The following is a 12,557-nucleotide window of genomic DNA, read 5'->3' as shown; positions in this document are numbered from 1 at the left end:
CAGGTTTGGCTGGTTTTGAGGAAGAATGCAGGGGTTGGGAAGTTTCTCAGTGGAGCAGGGGTCAGGACCTGCTCTCATTCACATAAACAAGGAACCAAAGAGTTGATCTAAAGATTCTGTTCCTGCTCCATCATCTATCTCTATTTCTAAAGCCTGGAGGGACCCCCAGAAAACTACTCAGTATGGTGTACGAGTCGGGCAGCCTGTAGAGGAAAGTGAGGAAGAACCCTAAGAGAAGTAAATATTGAGAAATGTTTTCCAAGCACTGTTACGTCTGTGGAGTCTCAAAGAATTACGCAGAGATTAAGCAACAGATCCTTGTCTTAGTCAATTTGTGCTGATAAAACACCTGAGCCTGGGTGACTAAAGAACAGATATTTCTCAGAGTTCTGGAGGCTGTAAGCACAAAGTCAAGGAGCTGGTAGGTTTGGTGTCTGATGACAGCTCTGTCTCTGCTTCTAAGATGGCACCTAATTGCTGTGCATCATAAGCAGAAAGGCAAAAGGGCCTATCTCACCAATGCTTTTATGAGGTATGAATCCTCAAGAGCCCACTTCTTAATGCTATTGCATCAGGGATTAAGTTTCAACATAAATTTTAGAGTGAACATATTCAAATCATGGCAGGTTTCTTAGATAATGAAAACTGGGCTAAAATGCTGAGTTTTGTCCACTTGTCTAGGCTATAGGGTACCCAGACCTTTGAGCAAACATTTTTGTTCTATGACAGCGATATTTGATACAAAATTTCCCAAGTAATGGGATGTTGTTATTCATGTTAAGTCCTTTTCAACCTCATCTGAGTTAATCATGTGACTCTTGGAGGATTGATTTGACTGCCAGAGAAACCAACCACATACTTAGAAGCCTAGAACTTTCAAGAGCATGCATTTGGCCTTGTAGTTAAGAAGTGGCTTCACAGGCCAGCTCTCTGCGGTGGCCAGGGAGTGCAGTGGAGGATGGCCCAAGCACTTGGGCCCTGCACCCCATGGGAGACCAGGATAAGTACCAGGCTCCTGCCATCGGATCAGCGCGGTGCGCAGGCCGCAGCGCACCTGCCGCGGCGGCCATCGGAGGGTGAACCAACGGCAAATGAAGACCTTTCTCTCTGTCTCTCTTTCTCACTGTCCACTCTGTCAAAAAAAATTAAAAAAAAAAAAAAAAGTGGCTTTAAACACCAGCATCCCATAATGAAGTGTCTGCAATGGAGTCTCGGCTGGGCTCTCAATGCCAGGTTCCCATTAATGTGTACACTAGGAGGCAGCTGGTGCTAGCTGAAGCAGTTAGGTCCCTGCGGTCCACACGTTAAGCCTAGATTGAGTTTCTGGCTCCCGGCTTAAGCCTGGCCCAGCCCTGAGTGTTGCAGACACGTGGAGAGTGAGCCAGTGGATGGGAGCTCTCTTTGTCTCTCAAACAAAAACAGAGATCACAACAGACTTGCCAGTAGCAACACTGGGATGGTCCCTAAAAACTGCCAAGCAAAAAATCTCCAATCCGAATGTTGAAATTTTCAGGTTCTACCTGGCTTATATGGTACTCCCAAAGCTCCAGACAGGGGAAAGGGGCTAGAGATTGGGCCAATCACCAATGGCCAATGACTTACATTCCTTATAATGAGATCGCCATAAAATTTCCAAATGACAGGGTTCAGAGAGCTTCAGAGGATTGATGAACATACTCATATACTTGGAGAGTGGCATAGCCAACCAATACAGGACAGAACCCCTCTATATGGGACCCTTCCAGCCTATTTGTACCTCTTCATCTGACTATTCATTTGTATCCTTTATAATAAACAAGTAAATGTTAACTTCCCCTGAGTTTTCTGTCAGTGTAGCAAATTATTGAACCTGAAAAGTGGATCGTAGGAACTACTGATTTGTCATCTTGGGCAGAGTATAACCTGGGAAAACACTATTTGTGATTGTCATGTGAAGTCAGGGACAGTCTTGTTGGACTCAGTCCTCAATCCATGGGTCAGCACTAACTCTCAGTAGTTGTCAACCTGAATTACAGGACACCCAGTTGGTATCTTCTAGCACTGGAGAGTTGCCCCATGTGTGCTAAGTGCTGTGAGTAGAGATGGAATTTTGATATAGCAGTTAAGATGCTGCTTGAGGCATCCACTTCCCACTTCAGAGTATCAGGTTCGAATCCCACCTTCTCTGTTTCAGTCCTGCTTCCTAATGTGCACACTGGGAGGTAGTCAGTGATGGCTGAAGTATTTGGGTCCCGGCCACCCATATGAATTCCAGGCTTCTGGCTTAAGTCTGACCCAGCACTGGGTGTTGCAGGGATTTTCGGGAGTAAACCAGCAGACGAGAGTTCTTTGTCTCCCTGCCATCCAAGCAGAGGGAAATAAAAAAATTTAAAAAGGCAGTTAAATTTTAAAAAAGGTTTTTATGTTTTGGATGGAGAAATGGTTTTCCAGTAGACTATTTCTGGGTGAGATTAACATTTGAATCGACAGCTAAGTAAAATAGTCTGTCTTCCCTAATGTGGGCGGCCTTCATCTCATCAACTGCAGTCTGGACTAGTACACAAACAAAACTGCTGACCATCAGAATAGGAGGGAACTTTGCCCAACTGCTTGACTTGGGACATCGGTCTTTTGCAGACATCGGTTCTCCTGAGTCTCCAACGTGGAAACTGCAAATCTTGGGGCTTCTCAGCCTCCATAATTTTGAGTCAACTCCTTATAATAAACCTCTGTATACACACACAAAAACACACATCCTATTGGTTCTGTTTCTTTAGGGAACCCTAATACAAACAGAAGCTGTACTCAGCAAAATTTTTTCTAGCTATTAAATGTGAAAAGGTAACTCACAATCAAATGAATAGTTTAAAGAAAAGAAATGGTGGAGCCTGCATGATGGCATAGCAGCTAAAGCCGCCACCTGATCCAAGTCCTTGATGTTCTACTTCTAACCCAGCTCCCTGCAGATATGCCTGGGAAAGCAGTGAAAAAGGCCCAAGTCCTTGGGTCCCTGACACCTACATGGGAGACCTAGAAGAAGCTCCTGACTTTGTAGCAGCCCAGTTCCAGCTGTTGCAGCCATCTGGGGAGTGAACCAGTGGATGGGAGGTGTCTCTCCTTAACTCTACCTTTCAAGTAAATAAATAAATCTTAAGAAAAAAAAAGTGAAATTGAATACTTGCTGACAAAACTAATGGATAAGCTGAATAAAGTATTTCTTAAAAGGATTTGTTAATAGGAAATCAAGAATAAAGGCAAGCATAAAGTAAATGTCAACCACTACAGAAACTATTAACTTTTGTTTCCGTCCAAGATGGAGTAAAGCAATTTAATTTTTTCTCCTGCCTGCAATAATTAAAAAGCTGAAAAGAGTATATGAGTCATGGTTTCAAAACATAACACCCTAGGTAATGAGGGACAGTAATCTTTGGCAAATGGGAAAAAATGAGGCTAGCTCTAAAATTGGCAACCCTTTAAGCCACAGAGCAGAGAGGACACAGAGGCTGGTGGTTTCCTTCGGTTGACGAGACTGGGACAAATCAGTCAGACCTTGCAGAGCAAATACTGCGAGGACAGCTGCACAGAGATTCTGCAGCAGAGTACTGACCGACCAATGCATGTATCTGAGGGAACTACCAGAGGCTGGGGCAAAGAACCATCACAAAGCAAAACACAGCAAACCTTTGAGGTTCATATCTCAAGAATGGAAATGCCTGCAGTTACCACACACCCAGAATGGAAAATCTATTTAATTCACACAGTACAGGAACTAAACAAACATACAGGCAAACAAAAATGACTTCGAAGCACAGATTCAAGAAAGAAGGTGAATAAGACTTGACAGTAAAATACTATAATGTATAAGGCTTTAAAATTACAAAATGAAACAGTTACGTTTAGAGAATATATATGTGTGACTGGAAAAAAGAAAAGGAACAATAAACAATAATGGTGGGGAGAGAGAGACAACTAGAGAAGCAGCATACATATATGTATCAGCAACTTTCTAAGTCTTTAGTTGGGTGATGAGTTTAAAAATTAATTTTATTATGCTTCATACCTTAACCTTATGTGGCATATCCAATTATTTTATGTATCAGTTATTACACAATAGAAAATTTTCTTTAGAAGTCTATCTCTTAGTGACACAGTGAAATGATGGGAAAAGTCCATTTTCTTCGGTTTAAGGCAGGGGTCAGCATATTTTTTCTGTAAAGGGCCAAACAGTTAAGAATTTTAGGCTTCTGGGCCACATAACAACTCAATTTTCATGCTATCCTAGAGATCAGCCACAGCCAATATGTAAACAGATGTGTTCCACCAATTTTACAAAAACAGGTAGCCAGCTGGTTAGCTGTTAACCTTTGGTCTAAGGTACTTGTTTAACTTTAGATTCTACTAGTTGTCCTTTCATTTCTTAGACTTGAAAAAAGCAGAGACTGACTGGAGGCCATTTACCAATCCTAGGCTTTAGGAAAAGGCTCCACCAATATTCCCAAAACACAAGCCCGTGAATACATTTTAGGCCACACAACTCAGGGAGTATTTTATTTGCAAAGTGCTTTCATTAGACAGTTTCAAATAAAGTCTAACAAATTTAAGTAGCTACTAGAAGTTCAGAAATTAGAAGGGACTGTAACTATGAAAACCAATCCTAATCTTTTAAAAAATCAGCAAACAACAATAAACTGCAATTGAGTATTCACTCACATGTTTGGAAAGATCTGTGAATACTGGCTTCAGCCAAAGTAAAAAAAAAAAAAAAAAAAGCATATCCAGAACAAATTAAGCCTAATGTGCTCAAATTCCTTATCTTGATTATGAATGAGATTTTTCTTTTCTTTTTTTTTTTTTTTTTTTTATTATTTTTTTTTTATTTTTGACAGGCAGAGTGGACAGTGAGAGAGAGACACAGAGAGAAAGGTCTTCCTTTGCCGTTGGTTCACCCTCCAATGGCCGCCGCTGCAGCCGGCGCACCGCGCTGATCCGATGGCAGGAGCCAGGAGCCAGGTGCTTTTCCTGGTCTCCCATGGGGTGCAGGGCCCAAGCACCTGGGCCATCCTCCACTGCACTCCCTGGCCATAGCAGAGAGCTGGCCTGGAAGAGGGGCAACCGGGACAGAATCCGGCGCCCTGACCGGGACTAGAACCCGGTGTGCCGGCGCCGCAAGGTGGAGGATTAGCCTATTGAGCCACGGCGCCGGCCAGAGATTTTTCTTTTCTAATAACTGGTTTAAGATAAACTGAATCCCAAAATAAAAATAAATTTACCATCTGTAAACTCAATCCTGTTTAGATTTTTAAAGTTTTGGCATTTTGGAAAACCAACAAAAGCTATGATTCCTTAAAGTACTTTTTAATCTAATTAGGTTGATAATAATCTCTATGCTCCTAATGTCAGTCTCAAGCCAAAAGACAAAGGTCTATCTGTATTTATTTTAGATCAAAATGATTATCCCATTTCCCAACAAATAGGTAAGCTACCAAATAATATAGGACTTTATTTTTCATGATAAGTCTTCCCTATAATGGAAGTCTTTTAAAATATTTATGTTAATTCTTTTAATTTAGGTTCACAGTTTTTGTTTAGCTTACACGCTGAAAATTCTAACAAACATTTAAAAAAATCCACAATTAGTGCAAAAAGAGACAATATTTTAAGTCATTCCTTACCAGTATAAATAGATCTATGGTTACTAAATGCCAAATTTTATGTAAATATATAATTTCTTACTTTGCTTTCTGGCGATAAGACATACAAAAATAGTTTAACATTGGTTTTAATGAGGTTTATAGCATAAGCATTATTAGGTTTAACTGCAAAAATATTTTAGCCACATTTAGGAAAAAAAATAAACTTACTGAGAATATCACTGCATATTTCTAAAGGTCAGATGCAAGAATACTGATTATTTTCCTTGTATATAGAATACATGCCATAAATTTATGACAGTCATTTTGTAGATGAATACATTTTAAAAATACCAGTTACTCTGTGGGGAACTGCATATCTGCCTATTTAACAAAATTCCCTCCATCTAATAAGGCTTTGGTATAGGTGATCCTGAGCACATCCAGCATTTATTTCTTCTTTGCCACTTTCTTCTTTGCCTCTTTCTTCTCTGTACCCTCCGTCTGCTCATCTTTCTCCTCTCTCGTTGTATTTGCTGCTCCTTCTCGATTTTCCTTCTCAGAATTATCAACTATGTGATAGTCCTCGAGGAGCGTGTGCCCTGTTTGTTTCGCAGTTTTCTTCACCATTGCTTTGATACCAATGTTGTCAATATTATAGGCAGTTACACCAACATTGATGGCCGAATCCACTGCATGGTGTGTAGCTTCTCCTGCATTATGCCCATATCTTTGAAAGAAATATTAAAGTACAATGGAATTATAAATATAAAATAAGGCTTTCTGAATTAGTATTAAGTAAGAAATATGACAACTGTCTTATCCCTGAAAGCAAAAGCAAGTCTTATGTTTTCAGTTTGGTAGAGAATGAAAGCATACTGTGAAGAAGGGGCCATCAAAGGAGGATGAAGGGAGGAGAGAACTTCCACTTTGCCCATGGCCCTGTCTAGAAACCAATGGAGTTCCTCAGGTGATCACTGACGTCATAAAGAAGAGTGTCAACTGTTAAATCAACAACAGGAGTCACTGTGTACTTGCTCCCCATGCTGAATCTCTGTCCTTAATGAGTTGTACTACAAAGAATTAATGGTAAAACTTGTCTTCAAACTGTACTTTATACTTTGTGTGTCCGTGTGGGTGCAAATAGTTGAAATCTCTACTTAGTATAGAATTGATCATCTGTATATAAAGTCAATTAAAAAGGAATCTTAATGGAAAATGGAATGGGAGAAGGAGTGGGAGGTGGGATGGGAGTGGTGTGGGTGGGTAGGAATGGGGGGAAGAAACACTATATCCCTAAAAGCTGCACATATGAATATTTGTATTCATTATATAAAAGCCTTCAAAAAAAAAAAAAGAAGAAGAAGAAGAAAAGCAAGTATACTGTGACAAAGCTGTGTTATTTCCTTTTGTAAAAACAGCATGTGAGGGTCCGGTGTTGTGGCACAGTGGTAAAGCTAAGGCCCGTGACACCAGCATCCCATGTGGATACTGGTTCGAGACCCAGACACCCCACTTCTGATCTGGCTTCTGCTAATGTGCCTGGGAAAGCAGCAGAAGATGGCCCAAGTGCTCAGGCCCCTGTGCCCATGTGAGAGATCTGGAAGAAGCTTCTGACTCCTGGCTTCGGCCTGGCCCAGCCCTGGCAGATGTGGCCATTTAGGGACTAAACGAGCAGACGGAAGATCTCTGTGTATAGCTCTGACTTTCAAATAAATAAATAAACTCTTTAAAAAATAAATAAAATGTAAGTCATAATAAAGGTTGTTTTTTTTTTTTAAATCCTCTTCTTCCAGAAAAGTTAACAGAAAATTTTCATTGGAGAAACTAAAATCATCGTAACTGATAAATGGTCTTATTATCAGTTTACTCTGGGGAGTAAACCAGCGGAGAGAAAATGTCTCCCTCTGCCTTGCAAAAAATAAATATTTTCTTTTAAAGAAGGGTACTGTACATGAAACTAATGTATTTATATTTTACCTTGAAATCAACAAACAAAATTGCAGCAAACGAATAGCATCACCAAATTTATTTTATTGAATTCTAAGATTATAAGAAGGAAGCAGAGGAAACAGTGAAGAAATAAGCTGTAAGCTGGTTGAGAAACAGAAAGGATCTTTTCTAAGGTCTAGCTTCCTGATGTTACATTATTTTCCTTTAAATAATTTAAAATGGAACAAAAGGTGAAATTTAGAAGCTATGCAGAAGAGAGATGAATTATTTAAAAGTTACTACACTGCAGTTAAGTATAGCAGGTCTAAAGTTACTTATTACTTTTCACTGTGCTTGTTTGTCCTCATGTTCCTGAACCTAAAGTAAGATAAAAGTGTGAATGTAAAACTGACACTCCAAGATGATGTACCATCTTGCTTTGACTCAAAAGTATCATGCCCAAGAGGAAGCAGACCAGACCAATTTAGGATGGAAATTATGCTAGTATTTCCTAAGCCAAGGTAATATATTGTGATGGAAGGGAATCTAAAAACATGATGTTGGACAGTGCTGGAGAATTTATCTGGAAAACCAGATTGAATATAGAAACCTACCAAGGGCAATGGTTGACAGGCTTTTTAAACATGAAATAAATGTTGTCAACGAATGAAAAACTAACACAACCTAGAGTACTGAACACCATTAAAATTAATATTATTCTACTTTTTTCAGTAAGATTCAAACTAATTCAAAGCTAAAACTCAACTCAGGTCCTTCATACTAGATTTAGTTTTTAGACCTGATTCCGGTAGTACTGTGTAGAGAGTATATGCAGGTAGAAAGAATGAAGAGCTAAATGTTAGATTCTTTTTTAAATTTCATCTTTAATACTACCTGTCAAAATTTATTTGCTGCTGCCTTGGCATTCACATTCAGGCCTAACGTAAGTTGTTTGAAATCCAGTAGTATCCTATCATCTTTCCCTCCCTGTGTGGTTGGTTGTGATAAAGCCCACTTGTATCTAATGATACTGTCTTAAAATCCAACATGCTGCACAGCCAATGACATGGCAAAACCTAATGGTCAACACTATAGAGTCATAAGACTAATTTCTCCCCTTGTGTATATTTTCTTTAAATTAAAATCCATGCCCTGCACTGGAAAGCCAAAGAGGTAATGCCCAAACACCTCAATGCAGGTATAGTCTGATAGGTTCCCTCTCACCCTTCTCTCTCTCATGTCTCTTTGTCTCCCCACCCTTCCTACTGGTTGACTCCCACTGGCCCTTGTGGAAATCCCTCTGCTCTTGTGGATCCGTAATAAAGTGCTTCTGTTATTTCCTGGATTTGTGGTGCTTTGAGATATTGTTTAAGCCTAGCTCTTCCTATAATCACGGCTCTTCTAAGAGAGTAGTTATCTTAGTAGGAATAAACTAGACACAGGTCTCATAAGAGCCATAAGGCATCCACTAGGATAAACAATTTTTCTGTCAGAAGGCCTAAATTGCCTAAATATAGTGGCAATTAGGGTCAAATTAAGATGTAACATAATTCAATAGCCCACGTATACAGCTTAGGCTAATGCTAATAAGAGGTACAACAGTTTAATTATAATTCAAAATTTTTCAGGCAAATATCACTCTTCAAAAACATGTTGTTAATAAGGTATACAGAAACTATTCAATAATGATAAATATTTATAACAATTAATTTAAAGCAAAGTTACAGGAATTCTATTATATTAAAATAGTAATTTCCTTAGGAAAAATACTGAAAAACATTTTTATCAGCTACAAACAAAAACAACTATATAATCATCTTAACTCTTGATAGATTTTTACAAATGCTCCAAAAATTTTAGTCATTAAAATGATAAAATTCCACTTACTTGTATCTGACAGTTTGTACAGTTTCTGCTGAAACATTGTTAACAATGCACCTTGCAGCACATTCCAATCCTTGCCAGACAGTAGAAAATCCTGCAAATACATTTAAAAGTCAGTAAATCTAGCCCAAAGCAGACTCTCAGAGTGAAAATTCTAGGCCTGTTTGTTACCTTGAACACTACTTGCTGCAACAACCAAAGCACCGTCCAGGGTAGACTTTCCATCTTTGTCTCTCTTAAGTGATTCCGGCACGAGTTTGCTGCCATGCTTCTTGACATGCGGAGCTAGTTCTTTTCCAACACAGTTTGCTACTGTGCAGACTCCATCAACTAATGTAACCCAAAGAAAAAGACTTAGAAAAAAATATATTCTTCCCTTGATTTTACTATTCTTATTTAGCAAAGTTCTTAAATGAGCATCTAAAATTGTTTTTCTGCATATTTCTATTCTGCTCAAGGGTGAAAAGCTAGCCTGGCTATTTTTTAAACAAAGGCTACTTTGGTTTAGAGGTGTGTCTGCCAACTCTATTGATATTTATAACCTTCTCTGTTAGATATACAAGTTCTAGGAATTTTGGCTTAAAAGCAAACCATCCACCTTTTCTGACTGCCACATGACTGGTAGGTGTACCCCTTCAGTGTTTTTCAAGTATATTTTTATTTTTTCTCTCTATCAGCAAATAGACGAGTGAAATAATAATAAGGTATTTAATTCTATAAAAGTAAATATTTAAAAGAATGCTAAGTACCAAAAAAGATAATCTTACTAAATTTGATAATTCATTAAGGACCTATCCAACCATGTTAAAACAGCAAACTTTAACAGACAAGGGGTTGGAAGTACTTGTATATTACTTGGGACAGGGGTAGAAGTATTTTGCTTTAGGAACACTGGCTCCAGAACCACTAAGTCAGCTTTTCTCAAGCAATAGGACCCTCTCTCTTGACCTTCAACTACTGTGCAGTGTGCTGCTGCCCTTACAAACACAAAGGTTTCATGCTTCAGATGAATTCAAGGATAGTGAATACATTTACCATTCCTCTTACAGACACACACACTCTAATGTATCAAAACAACCCTTTCACCAGAATTTCTCAAATTTAACATGCAAATAAGAATCACCTAGGGATCTTATTCAAATGTAGAGCCAGGTGCCTGAAATCCTGCATTTCTAAGGCTTCTAGATAGGCTGATGTTGCTGATTGGTAGGTGCCACCAGAAGTACTTAGGTGAAAATGCTTTGTACTAATTCTATATTTTTGAGATTAAAACATTTAAATGAATATTCACATTAGTTTCAGATTAAGAGATTATTTTTAATTAAAATAAACAGATATAAAGTTACTTTACCTAGGAACTGACTGACTTTTGCTGCTCCTCCTGTCGCCTGCTTTGCTATATAAAGTCCCTTGGTGACAGCTGGACTAACTTCCACTGGTTTTTCTTCCGGTTGAATTCGTTCCCGGAGTTTAGAAGCACCTTTCTGGATTGCTTTGCCAGTAAATTCAGCACCTTTGACTAAACCCCAACTCACCCAGGAAGCACCTTTTTAAAGGCAAAAGTTAAATTACATAGTATCAGAGCCAGTTATACTTGAATATCTTTAACAAACACCTCCAGCAGGAAAAAAAATAAATAAATAAAAGGAGTGTGATATTCAGAGCCCAAACATGCCATGCCATATACTTTTAAACCAAATTTGTACCTACAGTTTTCTGCCTAGACTATCCACCTTTTTAACTAAATTTTTTTTCATTACTTAGGTCATTTGACAATGACAGAGTTCTGCATTTCTGCCACTACAACTTGTAGTTATCTCTGTATGTTACTTACCACGGTTTACTATTGTTAGGTACTAATTTTGAGTTTGGGTGCCATTAAAATAGTATTTGGCAGGAGGACCCAGACATTCTTGTTCTTTTTGCTTTAGTCCAGGCACCACACCACTTTTCCCCATGAAATCCTGAGGAAGAAAGACACAAACAATACAAACTGGAAACCAAAGGACCTCTATCTCAATACTAAGGCAGAACTCTTGATTGCTTCAGGGTAAATGCATTACGCATGCAGGGGTCCTATTCCTTCCTCAAGTCTAAAGCCAAACCCCCGGAATTATCAGCACCTTTCAACTTGCTATATAAACTTAAATGAGAAAAATATTAAAACACGCAAAGAATGCTTGAGAAGAGAAAATGGAAGAGGAGAGGCAGACCTAGATGATTTTGCCATTTCTTAAGACAGCAAGCCCTAGGCTTTGCTTTTTGCTCATGCTACTTGCAACATGAATGACAGAACTGGTTGCCAAAGAGATAGCAGGATGAACCTTCTCTAGTCAGAAGAGAAGGTCCTCAGCCAGTGGCCACATGGGAAAAGGAGGAATGGGAGAGAGATGGGAGAGGCAAGAGAAGATACACAAGAACAGACTCTTCTAAAATGGGGAGCAAAGTGTTACACTCCTCTGTAGAAAACTTACAATCAAAAATAGATCCTTTATGACTAGTCTTGAAATGACAAGCTTTTTAAAAGCTGGGCATACAAGACACTCAAATATGTTCTCTCAAGGCCTGTGGCATGGTTTTACCTGATTACTCCAGCCCATGAGTGAGTAAGCATCCACCAATCATGTGAAATCATACCTGTTTTTTTTTAAATGTTAACAATAAAGTCATAAATAGTAACTAGTAAGAAAATTGTATGCATTTCTCTTCTTGTTTCAGTCAACACTCCATTATTAGCTCTAATACTATTCCCACTGCCTTACCTGACAACCAATTCTTGGGGAGAACCAGGTCTCAAACCAGATAAAAAGACTTCCATAACAATAAAAGGCTTCAAGATATTCATTCCAAAATAGGTTTTAGAGATACTAACTTACAGGTGGGGACGTTTAAAAAAGTAAAAAACCAGAAGGAAGACTGAGAAACCATAATGAGGTGACAATGAAAACAAAGAACTGTAATCCTACACTGGAACTCTAAAAACAAAAGGGATGGAGTCTAGTGACAACTGGAAAAAATAAACAGAAATGACAGGAATGAAAAAAAATCATAGAATAAGGAAAAACGTAAGATGTGAATAATCAAAATATTACCAGGAAAGATAATAATATCAGTAAATATGTTAAACAGACA

General features: G+C 38.6%; 1 protein-coding gene across 6 annotated transcripts in view; it reads right to left on the bottom strand.

Moving 5' to 3' along the window:
- Nucleotides 1–5,395: 5,395 nt before the first annotated feature.
- Nucleotides 5,396–12,557, bottom strand: part of SPART (spartin) — a 29,936-nt gene continuing 22,774 nt past the window's right edge. For 3 of the 6 annotated variants that reach the window (XM_008273554.5, XM_008273553.5, XM_089303708.1), the window contains 4 exons: nucleotides 10,777–10,971; nucleotides 9,597–9,755; nucleotides 9,429–9,519; nucleotides 5,396–6,339 (listed from right to left, as the gene is read on the bottom strand). In XM_008273554.5, the coding sequence (XP_008271776.2) occupies nucleotides 6,060–6,339; nucleotides 9,429–9,519; nucleotides 9,597–9,755; nucleotides 10,777–10,971 (725 nt within the window). In that variant the 3' untranslated portion in view covers nucleotides 5,396–6,059. Of the gene's footprint in view, nucleotides 6,340–9,428; nucleotides 9,520–9,596; nucleotides 9,756–10,776; nucleotides 10,972–11,259; nucleotides 11,390–12,557 lie in introns of all 6 variants that reach the window. The other 3 variants (XR_016212936.1, XR_016212938.1, XR_016212937.1) reach the window with 2 other exon arrangements.

Source organism: Oryctolagus cuniculus, chromosome 9 (genome assembly GCF_051225735.1).
Source record: "Oryctolagus cuniculus isolate XC-2025 breed Fujian yellow rabbit chromosome 9, ASM5122573v1, whole genome shotgun sequence".
NCBI classification, from domain to species: Eukaryota; Metazoa; Chordata; class Mammalia; order Lagomorpha; family Leporidae; genus Oryctolagus; species Oryctolagus cuniculus.
This window is presented reverse-complemented; position numbering and strand designations above follow the sequence as displayed.